The 19,125-nt window shown below is 50.1% G+C and overlaps 1 protein-coding gene across 5 annotated transcripts in view; it reads right to left on the bottom strand.

Moving 5' to 3' along the window:
- Positions 1 to 6,863: 6,863 nt before the first annotated feature.
- Axin2 (axin 2) overlaps positions 6,864 to 19,125 on the bottom strand; it is a 28,344-nt gene continuing 16,082 nt past the window's right edge. For all 5 annotated transcript variants that reach the window (XM_051179562.1, XM_051179565.1, XM_051179569.1 and 2 more), the window contains exons 4-11: positions 17,072 to 17,174; positions 14,626 to 14,766; positions 13,975 to 14,474; positions 13,539 to 13,733; positions 13,052 to 13,282; positions 12,311 to 12,406; positions 11,739 to 11,906; positions 6,864 to 8,341 (exon numbers count right to left, since the gene is read on the bottom strand). In XM_051179562.1, coding sequence (XP_051035519.1) covers positions 8,215 to 8,341; positions 11,739 to 11,906; positions 12,311 to 12,406; positions 13,052 to 13,282; positions 13,539 to 13,733; positions 13,975 to 14,474; positions 14,626 to 14,766; positions 17,072 to 17,174 — 1,561 coding nt within the window. In that variant the 3' untranslated portion in view covers positions 6,864 to 8,214. The remainder of the gene's footprint in view (positions 8,342 to 11,738; positions 11,907 to 12,310; positions 12,407 to 13,051; positions 13,283 to 13,538; positions 13,734 to 13,974; positions 14,475 to 14,625; positions 14,767 to 17,071; positions 17,175 to 19,125) is intronic.

The following is a 19,125-nucleotide window of genomic DNA, read 5'->3' as shown; positions in this document are numbered from 1 at the left end:
ACATGAATTTCCAGTCATAAATGATTAAATATGTTTAATTTTTCCTGTGAAGGATCCAGAAAAAATTCTCTTGCTATGGAAATATGCCCAATAATTTTATTGAATGAAAATGCCATGTTACAAAATAATACAAACATATGGTATATATTTAATCTAAAAGGATGATGCCAAGGTGAGATGGCCATAGAAAATTTTGTTTTGCTTCTATTTTATCAGTCTTAACTGAATGAGTTCCTATGCGGTGGCAATTGCCATGCTAGGCACAAGAGAACAGGACAAATTTATTCCAGGCTCTGTGGATGCACTAATAAGTAGTTAAGTAATTACAACTGAGTTACACACTAAAATATGCAGGGGGGAAATTAAGAAAGCTCTGATCCCCCTCCTCCCTCTTACTTCTTAGCACCAATGCCTACCACCCCTCTCTCCGCAGTCCTTTCTCTCTGTCCCTTGTGGTCTTTCTATTTACCAAGCTTTTATGGTTACCCCAGGTCATACATATAATGATTCAGGACTAGGATCCGCAAATGAGAGGCCATGTGGCATTTGTCTTTCTTCTGGGTCTGGATCAGCTCACTCAGTATAATACTTTCTAGTTGTACCCATTTATCTGCACATTTCTGTCTCTATGTATGTATGTACGTATGTATGTATGTATGTATGTATGTATGTTTTTCGAGACAGGGTTTCTCTGTATAACAGTCCTGGATGTCCTGGAACTCACTCTGTAGACCAGTCTGGCCTTGAACTCACAGAGATTCAAGTGTCTCTGCCTCCCAAGGGCTGGGATTAAAAGTGTGCACTGCCACCACCACCACCACCCAGGCTGCAAATTTCTTTAAATTTTATTTCTGTATTCCACAATGTTTGTGTACCACATTTGCACTCGGTTAAAGGACTCGGTTGTTTCTATTTCCCAGTTATTGTGAACGGGGCAACAATGGGCGTGGCTGAGCAAGCATCTATGAAGCAGGATGTCCAGTCCTTTGGGCGTGTGCCAAGGAGAGGTATAGCTGGGTGATGGGTAGGTCTACTTTTGACTTTTTGAGCATTCTCCACACTGCACAGGCTTGCAATTCTACCAAGGGTGAAGGAAGCATCCCTTACCAACCCCTGCCCCCCCCCCCCATCCTCCTCCAGCTTTTGTTTTCCACTGTTCTGACTAGGGTAAGATAAAAGCTCAGTTGTTTTGATTAGCATTTGCCTAATTGCTAAGGATTTGGGTGCTTTTAAGTTGTTTGTTTGTTTGTTTGTTTGTTTTGGTAGTCCTTTATGCTGCTTCTTTAGAGAACTCTCTGTTCAGATCTGTAGCCCATTTTTCAAATTGAGTCCCCTCTCCCCCCCCCCCCCCCGATTTTATTTATATATTTATTTTAGTTCTTTGTCTATTCTGGATGTTAATCCTCCACCAGATACACAGCTGTAAAACATTCTTTCCCATTCTGTGGGCTTCCCCTTCGTTTGACCGATTGTTTCTCCTGCTGTACAGAGGCTTTTCAGTTCTGTGTAGCCCACCTGTCAGCTGTTGGCCTGAATTCCTAAGGAGACGGAACCCTGTTCAGAGAGTGATGCCCCCACCTGTCTTATGTAGCCGCCGCCTATGTTTTCTTTCAGCATTTTCATTGTTCCAGGCTTCTGAACAAGGCCTCTGGCCCACGTGGAGTTGGTTTTTATGCAAGGTGATAGATGTGGGCCTTAATTTCATTTTTCTACACATTCACACCCAATTTTCCTAGCACCATTTGTTGAAGATGCTTTCTGTCCTCCATTTTGAAATGTTGGTGTCTTTGTCAAAGAGCTGATGGCTGTCGTTTCCTACATTCGTATTTGAGCCTTCTACTACTTTGTGCCTCTGACCTATACATCTAGTTTTGTGCCAATGCCATGATGTTTTGTTACTATAGCTCACTTTCAATCTGGTGTGGTGATCTCTCCAGCATTGTTCTTTTTGTTCAGGGTTGTTTTGGCTGTCTGGGGGGGTCTTCTGCACTCCTGTGAGAACTTTAGGGTGGCCTTTTTCTATTTCTCTCGAAAATATCTTAAAAGATTTTGATTGGAGTTGCCTTTGTCTCTTGCAACTGTGCTGAACGTGTGATCGTCTCTAAGTTTTCTGGTGGGATTTTTGGGAGAGATGACATTATGGATGTCTGAGAAGGCTACAGAGAAACATCCTTTTATAAGCTTGCTCTTAGAAATATAAGCATGTATTACACACACACACACACACACACACACACACACACACACACACACACACAGTGTGAACAGTTACAGCACAGAGTGATAAAACTCCCCAGAAAACCCCAGTGACAGACAAGGAAAGCCTCCCCTTGAGTAGTTGGCCAGGGTGGGTGAGGAGGTTCAAGAGACCCCCAAAACCATACAGGCTACTGACATTTCCCTTGGCTGCCTCCCATAGCTTGAAGATAAAATCACAGTGCTGAAGACGCCACATACTTTGAACACAGGACTTGGAGGAATCGAGCTGGAACTAACCTGAAACTCCCATTACACGGTGGCTCACAACTGTCTGTAACTCCAGTTCCAGGGAATTCAATGCCTCTTCTACAGGCAAAGGCACACACACACACATACACATCGTGCACGTACATACGTGCAGGCCAAACACCCATGCATATAATTAAAAAAATTAAAAATAAATAAAATTGTACTAAAGACAAAATTCTCCAAAGATATACAAATAATCAGCATGTATAGGACAGATTAATACCACCAATCTTCAGGGACTTGCAAGCAAGGCTGTCCTTCCCATGCCTGTAAGGATGCCTGCTAGAAAAGCCAACGCAAAGGGCCAGTGAGATGCTCAGCGGGTAAGTGTGATGACCGGAGCTCAGTCCCCAGAACTTGCTTTAAAAAGCTGCACATGCCAGATGGCGCACACCTTTAATCCCAGCACTGGGAAGGCAGATGCAGGCAAATATCTGTGAGTTCAAGGCCAGCCTGGTCTACATAGTGAGTTCCAGGAATTCAGAGCTACAAAATGAGACCCTGTCACAACAAACAAGCAAGCTACCAAGCTGAATGCAGTGGGGTGTCTATAGTGGCAGCACTCCTGAGGAGAGATAGGAGGTGGCTGCCAAAGAATTGCCTAGAAGCTCGAAGATCAGACAGCCTAGAGTATGCTGCATGGAAACAAGAGAGACCCTGTCTCCTAACAGCATAGGAGACATGACTCCCAAAAGTTGTCTTCTCATTCACTGTGGTGGTGGTTTGAAAGAAAATGGCCCCCAAAGGAAGTGATACTATTGGGAGGTGTGGCCTTGTTGGAGGAAGTGGGCCACTGTGGGGGCGGCTCTGAGGTCTCTTAAGCTCAAGTTTCCCTCAGTGTATCAGTCAACTTCCTGTTGCCTGCAACTTGCAGCACTCTCCGCTCCAGCACCACATCCCCTGCCTGCCACCATGCTCCCCATCCTGATGATGATGGGCGGACTCTCTGAAACTGTAAGTGAGCCACCCCAATTAAATGTTTTCCTTATGAGCTGTGGTGAGCCTGTGGTGGTGGTGGCACATGCCTTTAATCCCAGTACTCAGGAGTCAAAGAGAGGTAGATCTAAGTTTGAAACCACACTGGTCTACAGAGTGAGTTCCAGGCCTGTCAAGGTTGCACAGAGAGACTCTGTTCTGAAAACAAGCAAATAACAACAAAAGAGTTGCTGTGGTCATGGTATCTTTTCATAGCAATAAAAACCCAAACTAAGACACTCATTATAGCATGTGTACTACACTCACCTCTCTCTCCCCCTCCCCCCCCACACACAAAGACAAAAGGCAAGTATTGATAAGTGCTTGGGGAATTTGAAAGTTCTGTATACTTTTCACAGGAAAGAAAATGGTGGAATCACTTTGGGAAACAGTATGGAGATTCAAAAAAAAAAAAAAAAAGCAATTTCACTTCTGAAGACTTATCAACAAGTACTAAAATCAAAATCTCAATGAATTACCTGCATGTGTTACAAGAGCCATGTTATGGAATTAACCTGAATGCTTACTGTTGGATGAAGAGCTAAAGAAAATGTGGTAGGTATATACAATGGAATATTGCTCAACCTTGAAAAATGAAATCTGTGTGTGTGTCATGGATAAACCCCGGGTACTACATGCTAAGTAGTTTTAGTCACAGAAGGATTTGCATGACTCCAGTTAGAAGAATTTAAAATAGGGACTGGAGAGATGACTCAGAGGTTAAGAGCACCCACTGGCTGCTCTTCCAGAGGACCTGGGTTCAATTCCCAGCACCCACATGGCAGCTCTCAACTGTCTGTAACCAGTTCCCGGGGGTGGGACACCCATGGAAAGCTAATGCTCATAAAATAATACGTTAGATAGAAAAAAATTTTAAAGTTATAAAATAGTCAAAGAGCTGGAGAGATCATAGCTCAGTGGTTAAGGGCATTTGTTGCTTTTATAAAGTACCCAGGATCCATATAGTGATTCACGAGCATCTCTAACTCCAGTCCCAGGGGATTTGATACTCTCTTCTGACCTCTGGACACCAGGCATGAATGTGGTGCACATAAACACATGCAGGCAAAACACTCATAGTCATAAAATAATCTTAAAAGTAGTCAGGAAGTATCACGGTAGTTGCTGTGGTCAGAGAGGAGGCAAAACGATTTGTCATCCAGTAAGCATAAAGACTTAATTATGCAGGCTGAGGAATTCCAGGGCTGGAATCCTCCTGTTTGCTTGAGTTCAGGACCCAACTCCCTGGGAAAAAGCTAAGCATGGTTGCACACATGCCTATAACCCTAATGCTCTGAGGGATGGAGACAGGATGATCACTGAGACTTGCTGAGCTCCAAGCTCAGAGATAGACTATCTCAAGAGAAGATGGAGGGATGGAGCAAGACACCTGATTTCTGGCCTCCACAGGCAGGTACACGTCTGCATGCACAAGAGCAGATGTAACACACAGAGAAGTTCTCATTGTGAAATATTGTCATTATTGTAGTTAATAACCCTGTGTACTTAAAAGGTGGAGGTGTTATCATTGTCTTACCACAATAAACAAACCCAAGTGATCCATTACTCCAGCTATATCCCTCACATACAAGGGGTGGGGGGCCAGGCCAGGTACTTACACAGAAGGTGCTGGGTCTCAAACCTGTGCTGTGGAATATTATTTTAAGATGTGTTGCATTTGTTCATGCTGTGGAATATTTGTTTAATGATGCAAAGATGTGCTGCATTCATTTATGTTGCATTTCTTTTAACTGTGAAGCTGTGTTACTTTGCCTGTCTAAAACACCTGATTTGTCTAATAAAGAGCTGAATGGCCAATAGCGAGGCAGGAGAAAGAAATAGGTGGGGCTGGCAGGCATCGAGAGAGAAATCTGAGGAAAAGGGATCAATGAGTGAGAAAAGAAAGGGCCAGCCACCCAGCTACACAGCAAGCCACAGAGTAGAAGTAAAGGAAGATAAACAGAAATAGAGAAAGGTAGAAGCTCAGAGGCAAAAGGTAGATGGGATAATTTAAGAAAAGCTGGTTAGTAAATAAGACAAGTTGAGGCTTGCCATTCATTCATAAGAAAGCTTCTGTGTGATTTATTTGGGAGTCGAAAGTACCAAAAGAGTGAAAATTAAATAAAACAAAACAAACCTGGGTCTCTTTGTTTCTTTATTTTGTTTTTCAAGACAGGGTTTCTCTGTGTAGCCATGGCTGTCCTGGAACTTACTCTGTAGACCAGGGTGGCCTTGAACTCACAGAGATCCACCTGCCTCTGCCTCCCAAGTGCTGGGATTAACCACCCAGCTTCAACCCTGGGTCTTAAACCCTCCTTGCCTCCTTCTTCTCTTCAGCAGCTGAACCCAAAGGCTTGAAGGTGAAGAGAAACGACCACCTGTAACCCTCACACATACCAAGCACAGCAGGTCTCGGAACTGCAGAGCCTTCCTCGCGTCCTTAGAAGGCTCCAGAAGGGACCCTAACTCTCCAGCCTCCACTAGGAGCAAGCATTACATCTGTGGACCCTACACCCCACACAGCAAGGATTTTCACTTTATCCATTCAACCCAATACCAACTGTCAACAAGAACGGAAGTCAAACATGATCCGCTGCTGAGCCCAATGTCCCAAAAACTCAGCAACAGAAAGCCAAGACAGACCAAGTGCCCTGAGATCCATGCCCCATCTGGTGCTGGCAATGGAACCCAGGACCTATTCACATCCGACAGAGCTCTACCACCGAGCTACACCTCAGCCCATCACCAGACTTTTACAAGATTCACTTCATAGGACTTCAAGTGGACAATCTTGTCAATGCCTCAGCCTGGCTTCCTGAGCAGTACATGTGGAGAACATACCACTGAGTGAGCAATAGCTAGCTGATGTCTAAGGTCATGTGACACACACCGTCAAAGGGCAAGTTGCTCTTCTTGACTCTTACTGAGGACTGAAGATTTGTTCCCAAACACTTGGCCTGCCTGGAGTATGGATGATGGCTGTTGATGATCTAAGGTCAGATCCCAGGTCAAAAAGGGTGGATGGCATTAGCCTCAAAACCCACTGGCCTCAGCTGGCCCTGCCTTAGCTACAAACCCACTTCCAGAGGCTTTTCAACCAAAACTGAGAGTCTGAGAAAAGCACCTGTCAGGTGGGAGACATGCCTGGAAGTCTGAGTGTGGCAAACTGAGTGCATCAGAGTGGGGCAAACTCTCCAATACAGTCGCCCACGAGAGAACAACCTCAGCCAGTTCCCGGTCAACTTACAGGCCACATAACCATGCTTTGTTACAGTCAGAACAAGGCTCGAGCAAGGGGAAGCCAAATTCAGACATTCCTGTACAAAAGGCATTCCCTGATCGCACTCCCACCCTGGGGGAATCCAAAGATGAGACCGACGTTTTGAAAAATATAAAATTTTAATAAAGGCTACATCTCTTAATTACAATAATTATTGTACCAAGTAATTTTCTTTAAATGAACTCTTTATAATGCATAATTTACAGTCTAAGTAGAACAAAATGCCATGACAAAAGTCACTGAGTAACAAGACTTGTAATAAAAAGGCATAAAATATATTTATACATAAACCCCTTTCAAAAACCAAGGGAGAGCTTGAGCCCTGAATATAGGGCGGTGCACGGAGCGGGTCCCCGTGCCTGTACAGGTACTGTACCGATTCCCAAGTCAAGCACTAGCCAGTGGGTTAACAACTCTGCCCTACACTGTACACAGGCCTATAAACAGTAAGAATGGCAAACAGGACGTACAGGTTAACTTAACACAAACCCGAGCGCCAAGGGAAGGTAACGGAGGGGAGGTGCTGCTAGGTGCCCGTGTTCTCGCAGGGTTGGGTGGGTAAGGGTGCAATCCTGATGGCCATGGTCCAGAGGCTGACTTAAAAAGAAAAGGAACTCTCACTTCCTTTATAAAAAAAAAAAAAAAAAAAAAAATCACAAGCTTGAACCACAAGGTGGCCAGAAGGTCAGCAGGCTCAGCCACAGGGCTTCCAGGACTCAGTGAGGGGAAGGCGTACAGATGTAGAACCTCTGGCCCTGGGGTGAAGGCTCCCAGCTCCTCCACTCTGGACGGCCCCCACCCAACATGACATTCCCAAAGTGGTGAAGGTGCTGTCACAGTCAACCCTCAAGACTTCTGTGACAAGCAAAGCAGCATGGCTGGGGTGGGGGTGGCGTCTTTTTTTTTTTTTTTTCCCCCAAAAGAAGCCTGTCTTCACTTGGAGAGATGTCGTGCAGAGCAGAGTCCTCTGTTAACACAGAAATGGTTAATGCACTCCCAGCTTGGCTCCTAAGTGTAGACAGCAATCCAAACTTCTCTCTCCCATTTCCATGTTTAAAGCAGCATAAACTGGGGGTGGGGTGGGGTAGGGGAATAGATATCGACTGTTCAATAAATATCAATAAGGACTCCTGTCTGGGCAAGCTATACATGGTTTTCTCTTAGTCTATGAATTTCAGATCCCTAGGAAGTCATATATTATGTATGGCAGTCTCTCAAACACGGTCAGCCTCCTCCATAGCCCAGAGTGGTCACATTTTGAATAAATAGTTCAGGTTTTTCTGATCTCGGTGCCCAGCTCACGGGCACTGAAAAGCAACCACCCGCCCTCCTGAAGGCCCAGGGGCCGGCTCCTCCCTATACTGTTTTCCTTCAAAATACTTTGTGGCTGTCGCGTAGGTCTGAAACAGGTCTCTGGGCTCCGGGTCCAAGGTATACACGGAGGCGGAGGCTCAATCAATCCTCTCCACTTTCCCCAGGATCCTGCCTTCGTACATGGGGAGCAGCGTCTCATCGTCCCAGATCTCCTCGAACACGGCTCCACAGGGAAACTCATCACTTGCTTTTTTGAAGTAATACCTTAAAAAGAAGATGGGAAAGCCTGTTGAGACGGCGTCTTCTTGCCAACGGAGAACCGCACTGGGCATCTGTGCCGACTGACGGGTGCATCTCAAACAGTGCTCCACACGGGACGGGCGGGATGCGTGAGGGCAGGCCACCTTGCCAGGTGGGCCAGGCAGATGCACTGTGGGGGTGGGAAGGCCAGGCTCTAGCTAGGGCTGCTGCCACCTGTCTGCCCAACATGGACACTCTCCTTCCTTCCCTCTGAGGGAGGAGAATGGGAAGCGTACACGCCTGGACTCATTTGTGATGGCGGCCGGGCAAGGTCCTTCAGGGCCCAGGGACTCGGAAGTGGAAGGCTAACTGGTTGCTATCATCAGTCCAGAGGCCATCTACCCAAGTGCCAACAGTCTCTGGCCTAGCCCAACAGGAGGCAGGCCAGCCCTCCTGGGGGCAGGGGACCCTTTCTGTCCCTGATTCCTCCCTCCCCCTCCCCCCCCACCTCGCTTGGGTCCAACACTAAAGCCTTCCCCTCCTGCCTTATATTAAAGGTTCCTCTTCTCCTCTCCAACAGCCCTTCTTCCCAGACTGTTTAATTGTACAAACATAAATGACAGCCTCTCTCAGGTCGCCATATTCTGTACATCATCCTGGGCCAGGCCTAGCCCAAGCCTTGCAGAAGACCCTAAACAATGCCTCTTCCTTGGGGGACCCCCTCAAGAGGATTAAGCTCTCCCTGTGAATTGTCCCTTCTAGCCCATAAAGGCCACTCTGAGGAAGAACCATGGAGCCTCTAAGACATAAAATTCGGTCACATGTTTAGGGTCGAGGTACCATCCTCAGTTAATTGTGTCATCCGTCCTTAGAGCAGGTGAACTGAATTAAGACAGCAGGCTCAGTGCAGGGAAACCAGGGGTCTACCCAGGGCGCCTGTGGCTGAGCTAGCGGTCTAGGGGCACAGCCATTTAAGGGGTCCAACACTGCGCATGGGTCAAAATGCTTAGGGAAGCCTAGGGGAGAGAAAACAGGGAGAGCGGGCAGGAGAGCAAGGGGGAGCCCTTTTCCCAAATAAGAGGGCCTGAACGCCAATACCGGTAGGCAGGCCACCCAGCTCTGACCACACTAGGTTTTTCGTGGCTCCTCTGGGCAAACATACGTTGACCTTTTCCATAATTGCAACCTATTCCAGCAAGGAGAGAAGCGACAGTCCCGAGCCCCCACCCCCACCCTCTCCCGGACTTCAAACATGCTGCCTTGCCCGCCCTTGTTTTCTCCAAGAGCCGGGTTTTCCACTGTACCAGGCTTCATGCGGCAAACTCCGCCTTCTCCCGACATCTGGCACCAATGGTGTCTGGCATGTCTGGGGAGGCTGTTTGCTTTCTGAACCCCTGCCATGGTGAGATTACTCAACACAGCCCAGGTCCCAGCCCCACAACCCTGGCCTCACTGGGCTCTTTTTCATTAGGGTGGGGGTTAGGGGTACTAACTGAAATGTTGGGGGCCAAGGCCCTGGTTTGGGGAAGGAGGCGTGGTACTCTTTCCCCACCCCCAGAAGGACACCAAGCCCAACTACAGAGATAAGGCGGGTGGGAGGGCCTTCCACAGCCTGATCCAATCAGCAAAGAATTCGAGAGGGGACCATTTGTGCAAATCTTTGTGCTTTAGACGGGAGGCCAGAGCTTCAAAGCCAGGCTTATTAAATGTGCCTTAGGGGGGGAAAAATCAGAGCCAGATGTGGCCGGAGTGGCTGAGCGAGGCCCTTCCCTGTAGGCCCCTACACAATGTGCTGTGACACTTTCGCTCCTAGAAGGTCACCTGCGCTTCTCCTCCAAGTCCAGCAGAGTCAAAGCCAAGATCAAAATGAATCCCTGGAGGGGCACCCTGTGTAATTAGCTTCACCTGTGTCTCTGTTGAGATTAAAGGCCGCCGCCAGGCCTGTTCTCCAGACCCTTTGATAACTTTCAGAATGGCCTCTTCTCGGGTATGACAGAGAACAACCTAGGCTCAGCTACCCACCTACCACCCCACCCCACCCAGTAAGCTGTCACCTGAAGGGTCTTTGTCCTTCTACCTGCGAAAGGTCACTGTTAGCACCACCAAAAGAACCCTTTAACAGAATGACTGGTGCATCCCCGCAAAATCCAGCAGGGATGGCGGGACAGCTCAGCATCCTGCAACAAGCTTGCTCACCCAGGGGCCAGGACCCAGGGCCCACCCAGGAGCCTCAGCATCCTTCAGGCTCTTCCCTCGAATCTGGACTCTGGAGGTACATGTGGGCTTCGCCTCTACATATAGGGCCTCAGGACACTCAACTGGGAAGGGGACACTCCTTAGGTGCAATTCTCCAGAATGGGGACCTCCCTGAGGACCTTGTCTACCTCACTTTGTCCAGGCTTAGTGTTTCATACTGGGAACACAAATGGACAGAACACAGATTACACTCCCTCCAGAGGGAGGCCAGAAGGTCAAGTCCCAAACGAACCGCCATGGCCTTTCTGTGAGAAGGCTAAGATATTTGTGAACTAGACTTCATCACCCTCGGCTCAAGGACCTGGCAAGGCCACTGTGCCCCTTCTTAAGGGTCCCTCCACTCTACCAGGGAGGCAAAGAGGCTGGTGGCAGGGAGAGGGCAGTGAAGCCCCGGGTCAAATAGGAAGCTGGTCAGCTTATTTACCCTCTTGACTGCCCACAAGACTGCCTGGCTCCTTCCTGCTCCATCTGGCCTGTCAAAGCCGGGGAAGTCGCTCACCAATGAAGAGGCTGGTGGCTCCTGAGCCCTGATCTCTGATTTTCTTGTTTTTGTTTGTTTGTTTTGTCTTGTTTTTTGTTTTGTTTGTTTTGTTTTTCTCTGTATTGTTTTGGAGGCTGTCCTGGAACTCGCTCTGTAGACCAGGCTGGCCTCGAACTCACAGAGATCCACCTGCCTCTGCCTCCCGAGTGCTGGGATTAAGGGTGTGTGCCACCAACGCCTGGCTAGGTCTCTGCTTTTCTAAGCCTCCAACATGGCAGCCTCTGGGGTGGTTCTGACCTCTCTCTATCAGTTCGCATCCCAAACAGACAAGGGGACCTCCAATTTCAGGCAGAGCCTCCACCTCATAGCAGAGCCCCGCTCTCCCGGTTAAATGGCTGTAACTTTTTTGTCCTCGGCTTTGTTCACCTGGAAGAGAAGACCTGGCAATATCTCCAGAGGACTGCCCCTCTCAGCCGCTTCCTGCTATGGCTGCTCTTGTTGGGGGTGGGGGTGAGTGAGGGTTGGGGGGGTGGGTAACACAAGGACCCTAGATGCCCAGCAGCCCAGTCTTCCCCAGAGCACTTCCCAAATCCACCTGTAGCCTACAAAGACCAAGGTGCTCTGGGGTGGGGCAATTCAAGTTCCGAGCAAACTCCAGATCAGGAAAGGCGGTGGGACCCTTACCTATAATTTCCCTTTTTGCTGAGCTGCTCCTTAAAGTGGCCCAGGGTCAGGCTCTGAGCCTTCAGCACCCTCCTGTACGGGATCTCTTCTCCGCAGAAAAAGTAAGTGACAACCAACTCACTGGCCTGGAGCGTGTGGACGCTTGCCAGCTTCTTTGGCTCTTTGTGACTGAAAAGAAATCACAAATTCAGCATCTCAAAGCAGACACACACTACAGAGGATGGGGGACCGCCATGTTACAGCGGGAGGGGAGGGGTGACTGCCCTTCACCCTGCTTTGTGATGCCTATGTGGAACCCTAACCCCCTCCGCCCTCTGACAATGGCTTCAGCCCCAGGTTCTTGATTACTGTGAGCCCTGGAAACCCTGTGTTGTGATGCAGTGTTCTCAGTAGGCGGATTTCCCATGATCCTGACAGCAACATCTGCTTTAAGTGCTGCTCATCACGGAAGCGTGGGAACAAAGGTCGCTTCCAATATGGGGTTCCACATACACATGACTCCAGGCAAGGACACGCCTAGAAATGTAAACCATCTCAAGTATTCCAGCAATGCCTGAGAGAGAGACACTCACCCTGTTGGAGCCACGCTAGGGTTAGAGAAGGGGGTGGCTCCTGCCTGACCAGTGGCCGAGTGGCTCCTGTCCCTCTGCTGACTGGTCATACAGCACCTGAGGACAAAGCAGGGTGAAGGGTTTACGACAGTGGTTCTCAATCTTCCTAAGGCCACCACGCTTAAACACCGTTCCTCACGCTGTGGTGTCCCCAAATCATAAAGTTCTTTCTACTGCTACTTCATAACTGTAATTTTGCTACTGTTGTAAACTGTAATGTAAATGTCTGTGTTTTCTGAAGGTCTTAGGCGACCCCTGTAAAAGGGTTGTTTGACTTCCTAATGGGGTCATGACCAACTGGCTTAGAAGATAGAGGCGAGCTTGGATCCCCATGGCAAGTGGGAAGCAGAGAAAACCACTCAGGCCCAACCCAACCTCCCTCCCTGCAGACACCCAACCTTGTGTTCACAGACATTCTGGAATAGTCCATAACAGGGCTAACCTCAAGTGGCTGCAAAGGGCTCAAGACCCCTGGTCATGGCTACTCATATGCTAATCTACACTGCCTCACATGAAGTGAGGACTCTGAGGATTTACATGGAATCATCCCACTTGTAGGAATAAGTTGCCTCAAAGGCCCTGCTTGAATAGAACCAAGGAGAATGGCTTCCGGAGACAGAAACGGTTCCTCCTAGCAGAGTCTTTGCCTCTCCGCCGTCTCTAACCCACCCCCTTCTGAACGCCTTCCACACTTCTACTCACCGCTGCTTTGGGGGTTTCGACACCTCTGCCAGCCTGCGGCAGGCTTCCTTCAGCTGTGCCAAAGTGTTGGGTGGGGTTAGGGGAGCCATTGCAGGGTCCTGGGTAAACGGGTGAGCCCGGGCCACAGAGCGGGGATGTCCGCTGGCCCCCAACGGATGGTGCTGGCCGACTCGTTCGCCTGTGGATGTGCGGGCAGACTCCAATGGGTAGCTTTTCCTTATGCTTTGGGCACTGAACAGGACATGAGCAGCAGAAGGAGAGAAACTGGGTTAGAAAAACTGGAAAATGTGACTTCAACAGAAACTTGTCTATTCTGAGAGAGAGAAGAAAATAACTCTACCATAACATGAGCAGAGGGTCACTGCCAAAACATGACATTTTTGTGGTCTCCTGAGCCCAGGGTCTAATACTAAGATGGCAGTCTCGTTTGCTTTCCACAGGCTGCAGAAATAGCCAACCCCACACAGCCTCTGGGTGTGGTATTTACCTATGGGGCTTGGACTTGCTCTGCCACTCACTGTCCAGCATCCACTGCCAGACATCCTGCGAACGGTCTCCTTCCTCCTCCGGAAGCTGAGGGGCCCCAGCTCCGCTCGAGATCCCTCCTTCCCTGGCAGGCAGTGTCAGGCCCGGTTCTGTGCCTTTCGGATTTCGTTTGGGCAAGGTGCTGCCTTTGCTGCCACTGTGGGCACCAAGAACACCCAACCCAGACATCCCATTAAAACCCCGAGACTGGAACACGGCAATCCCAGAAGGGTCCAGGGAGGGCAGAGCCACGGCATCTGTCACTCCCCGTACTGCAACCCATGCCCACGCCCCTCTAGGAAGCTAAACTGTTAACTCCACCCCCACTTTACACCTGTTCAGGACTCGGGGCTGGGAGAAAAGCCCTACCCTGGGGGCAGGGGGTGCTAGTCACTTACCAAAACTGCTCCCCAGGCAGGGGCTCTGGAGCCTTGGGGTGGCTCTTGCATTTGGAGTAGCAGTAATACTCCGTGCCCCCAGGACAGAGGCAGCGCACTCTCTGCGTGGCTTCTGCCTCGATCTCCTCCTTGGTCTTGGGGACAGCATGGTGATGGATGTAGTGGTGATGAACATGCTTCGTCGTCGTCTGCTTAGTCAGGAAGCTCTTGCCTCCAAGGAGAGGGCAAGCAGCCACTGGGGACAGCTTGCCCCCAATCGGGAGGAAGGAGTGGTACTGCTGATGGTGATGGTGGCGGTCAGGGGAGCGGGAACGTGGGCTATAGCGGCCCACACCAGGCGACTGGCAGCCAGGGGTCTTGAGGACCCTGGACAGGTGGTCGTCCAGGATGGTCTGTGGGTCCTCTTCATAGCTGCCAGAGGGTAGGAGGGCCAGGGGGTGCTGGACCGGTGCTCCATCCCGGGAGTTCAGTGCCTGCTCAGACCCTTCCTTTTCTTCATCCTGGAAACAGAGGCCCCAGAGGGGAAGTGAACAAGGAAGCAACCCTTCTGCAACCTGGGATCATGCACCCATGGGCTGGCACACACACATACACATGCACGCGTCTGCAGGGACATGCACAGGGTGGGGAGGATGCTGTGGCCAGCCCTACCTCCCGGATCTGCTGCAGCCGCTCCTCCAGGCTGTGGCGGCTCTCCAGCTCCAGTTTCAGCTTCTCCAGCCTGGAGATGAGCTCGGCGGCGAAGGCAGCGGGTTCCACAGGTGCCATCTCCTTGGGCAGACGGTGGGTTCTCTGAGGGTGTGGGAAGGAAGGAACCAGGCACCATTAGCAGGCCAGGCAGGTGCTGGCTACACCAGCTTGGATGGAGCTCGTGGGGCCCACTGATGTGTGCTGAGTCCCTGCGTTTGGTGGAAAGCGGACGGCGAGACGGCCTGTGCTGCTCAGGACTTTTATGCACAGGCTCTGTGGCCTCATAGAGAGCCATGGTCCCCACCAGCATTTGCCTTGGGCAGGAGCAGTTGGTCGCACTCCGAGAGGTCCTGCTTGTTCTCTCTGTAGTACAACCAGCCCATCAGTAGCTACTCTGAAGTAGAAAATCTTCAAAGACTGTTGTCAAACATCAAAAAAAAAGGCAGCCCTCTGAGATGGGGAGGGGAGGGAAACCAACTCAAGGAATAAAAAGTAGGGTCTAAACAGAAAGGGAGTTGGAAATTAAAAAAAAAAAAAATAAGATTGGAAAAGAGGCGGGGGGGGGGGGGGGGGGGGGAGGAGGGGAGAAGTCACCAGCCCCAGATCAGAGAAGAAGTGGTAATTTATTTCCTGGCCGCACACTGCGCACCTTTGAGGTGGTGTTGTCTCAACACTGTCCTCCATCTCCCTCGGTTTCCCCTCCCCTCCCCCTTCTCTCTTTGTACAGAAAATGAAGAAAGCTGCTGCAGGCTAGTAGCAGAACACTGCTGAGCTTGGCTGCCTGAAGCTGATCTATCAAGGGAAAAACGGAACATCTCCAAACCAAGTACGGAATATAAAAAGAGGCGTCGAGAAAGCCTGCCAAGCGCAGCCAACGGCGAGAACCCCCACCGCCCGGCTTTCTGTCCTTTCTCTGTCATCTCGCTCTCCCACTCCGCCCTCCCCACCTCTCCACTTGTTCCTCCTCCTCCTCTCTCTCTCTTCTTACTTTGCCTTTTTTCTTCTGGGGTAGGGAGAGCAGAAAGGCCCACTTGCCCTCCCCAGCTGAAGAGCTAGCCTCGCCGCAGCAGCCACTTAGCCGCAGAACCACGAGCGGCTAGGGAAGGAAAGGGCCCTGCGTGGATGGCTGTCCTCATGGAGGCGGTCTCCATGAACCTGCGCCCCAAAGTAGCTCTGCACACCCCAGGACGAAAATCGGACGATGTATATAGGCTTGGGGGAACAGAAGCTTCCCACCCTCCATACCACTCAGCATCTGTCATCTACATTGTATGGTGGGGAAAATCACAGAAGTCACTCCCCAAAGCAATCTTACTATGCTCATTTTAAGACAACGTGACTATGTGTCGCCTGTGTGGGACGTTTACAAGGCCAGCTACAACCTGTAACCCTACTGGGGCCACCCGGGACTAGCAGTCCAATGTGTTAATTTTCTGAATATAATACAACCAAACGAACCAGCTGGATTCCCTGAAGCTGCTAGGAAAGACAACTGAATAAACACCTGCTCTAACTGGACGCCCCGCTTTCTCCCCGGGCCCTACACAGCGGGCTACTACAGAAAGAGCACGGCCTAGAGACAGACCGCTTGTGGGCATCTGAGCCCAGGGAACTGTGCTGGCTGCCTTCAGGGATGTGTATGAGGGAAGGTCCAGAGGAACCTACTACCCTCCCTCAGTCAAGGGAGGAAGTTTCCCCAGCAAGCCTTCCTTCCAAACACCCCACCCATCAGCATTCATCAGACACAGATCCATGAGAGCCCAGCGCTGCGGCATGAGCGAGATTAAGACTGTACAGTGGCCTCTGGGGGCCACAACACACAGGTTCTCTTGGTCTCATCCACTTCATATTCAGTGAGCAGCTACTTATGGCACGAATAGTATCAGATCCAGACACCGAAGCTAACAGATAAAACTGGGATTGCAGAGAGGGGTCAGAGGTTAAGAGCCCTGGCTGCTCTTTCAGAGGACCCAGGCTCAATTCCCAGCACCCACAGGTCAGCTCACAACCATCTGTAACTCCAGTTCCAGAGGATCTGATGCCCTCTTCTGGCCTCTGTGAGTACTGCATTCACGTGGCACACACATGCAAGCACATATGCCATACACACATAGTAATTAATTCTTTTGATGCTCCCTGCCTTCAGGGGACTTCCAGTCTAGCAGGGATGCGGTGAGCCCATCGCCTCATCATCTAGTGACACTTGCCTTCTTGCTCACAGACATCTTTCCATTCTTCAATTCAGGGAATACCACGCCCCAAAGGACCACATCACTTCTCCAGTCCAGCAATTCCTTTCTCTCCCTTCACTCCCGCAGATCTCAGGTGCATTGCTCTCCGCCCCCAAGCTCTTTTCATGATTCAGGGCCTTAGGAAATACCACTACCCCCATGCCATCTATACTCACCGGAAAATGAGGTAGAGACACTTGGCCATTGGCCTTCACACTGCGGTGCATCTCTCTCTGGAGCTGTTTCTTACTCCCCATGCGGTAAGGAGGGATTCCATCTCTAAGAGAAAAGGCAGAGTCCACACTCACCAAGGTGATCTTAGCACATGACATCACTCACACGTTCATCTGGAAAATTCTGCCAACAGGATCGGCCACACATCTTCGGTGTAACCATGTCCCCATGGAGAAGGACCCATCCAAGACCCAACTTCAGCTCCTGCCCATCATTACCTGTGGCAACTCTCAGCCACAGGAACACCGGCTTCAGGGGAGCCTGTGTGTCCCTAAGTACAAGAGCGTGGACAGCCACCTCTTCATGAAATGCACCTAAGCTCCAACGTCAATCATGTCCAGCTTTCTTCTCTCTGTCACTGCTTTCATAAAGTGCCTTGTGGTGACGTCCCCCGGGCAACAGTGACTCAAAGACATAGAAGAGATGTGACCATAAGAGCAAAGTCTCTCCTGAGCATCACCGTAAACTCACCACAACATCCAAGCATCAACATGCCAAACCTGACCTAGATACCTTCCTTCCATGCAAGAAGTCAAAGGACGGAAGGGACAGGAAGTCCCACCCCTCTTAGGAAGCTGATAACCTAACAGAGTGTCTCAGGCAGTGTGCAAAAATGAGGCAAAACAAATGTTCAAAAGTGGTAAGCACTAACACTGTTGGTGGCGCAGGCTGTTTAACCCCGCCCTGGGGAGGCAGAGGCAGGCGGATCTCTGTGAGTTCGAGGCCAGCCGGGACTGTTACACAGAGAAACTGTGACAAGCGCTGTGACAAGAGAGCGGGGAGAAGGGCCAATGGGGATGAAGGAATTGCAATTTACAACTAGGGCGTGGCCAATGAGGTCTGGGTGAGTTCTCAAGTCCTCTAACTTTCTATCTATTTAAAACAAAATAAAACAAAACATGGGGCAGGTATGGAGGGATGAGCCTTTAATCCCAGACAGATCTCTGTGAGTTCCAGGCCAGCTCTTCAGTGAGACCCTGCCAAGCTATGACCTCTCTCTCCCATCGATGTCCCTTCCAGAGACCTTCTGTGATGAGTTGCACTCCCAGGCTGTGATACCGAAATTAGGTGTCTGAGTGTTTCCCTTCCCCTGGTGTTTAGTTCACCGAAGGAAGACAAGAACTTCCGTCTCATCAAAGTTGTCCGTCGGTATCTAAAGAGGTCTGTGGAGGTGACCACGCTCCCCTCCTGACAAGCTCTTCCTCTGGGGTCTTAACGGCGAGAGGTGGCTACCCTACCTTGCAACAAGTTACATCAGGCTTCAAGAGTGCTAGGGAAGGCTAGTGAGATGACTCAAGTAGGTGTGCAACCTGGAAAGCTGAGTTTGATCCCAGAACTCATATAAAGGTAGGAGAATGCGATGCTCTGACCGCTACACACACGTACGCTGTGGCACAGAGCGACACCCCTTCTCAAGTCTCTGTCCTTCTGTCCCCACTGGGAGTCCTTACCCATCCTTTCCTCTCAGACAGAAATCAACGGTGAGGCTTCTGTATCTTGTATGCTGTCTCCATGCAAGGTAGGAAAAGAAGTGGGGGGGGGTAGGAAGTGGGGTAGGAGGGAGGCAGGGGACAGCCACAGCAATGGGCAAGAGGCATAAATGATGTCCTAGGTGCCTCTCACAATATCCAGGGCAGGTGAAGCATACAACCACAGGAGAGGTAACCAGTGCCCAGAGCCAAAAGGTGGAATTTTAGCTTGGAGAAGTCCAAGAGGCTTAGAGGCCCCTTTCTGGAAAATATGGCTTTAATTCCTCTTAGCCGGGAACAGTCTTCCAAAACAGCCCCTCATTCCAAAAGGGGGCCTCTCCTTCCTTCTACTCGGGCTCCAGAAGTTTATGACCAGCATCCTGGCTGCTCATAACCAGAGTTTGGTCCCTCTACAGTCCCCTTTAATTATACACGTTTTAGCTAACGAGCCTGCTGCCGGGCCCAGCTGTTTCTGGCTGCATGGATTTTTAAGTGTAGACTCCACTTAGCTGCCATTTAAGCCGAGC

Source organism: Phodopus roborovskii, unplaced genomic scaffold (assembly GCF_943737965.1).
Source record: "Phodopus roborovskii unplaced genomic scaffold, PHOROB, whole genome shotgun sequence".
In the NCBI taxonomy this organism is placed as follows: Eukaryota; Metazoa; Chordata; class Mammalia; order Rodentia; family Cricetidae; genus Phodopus; species Phodopus roborovskii.
Note: the sequence above shows the minus strand (reverse complement) of the source record. Positions and strands in the feature narration are given on the sequence as shown.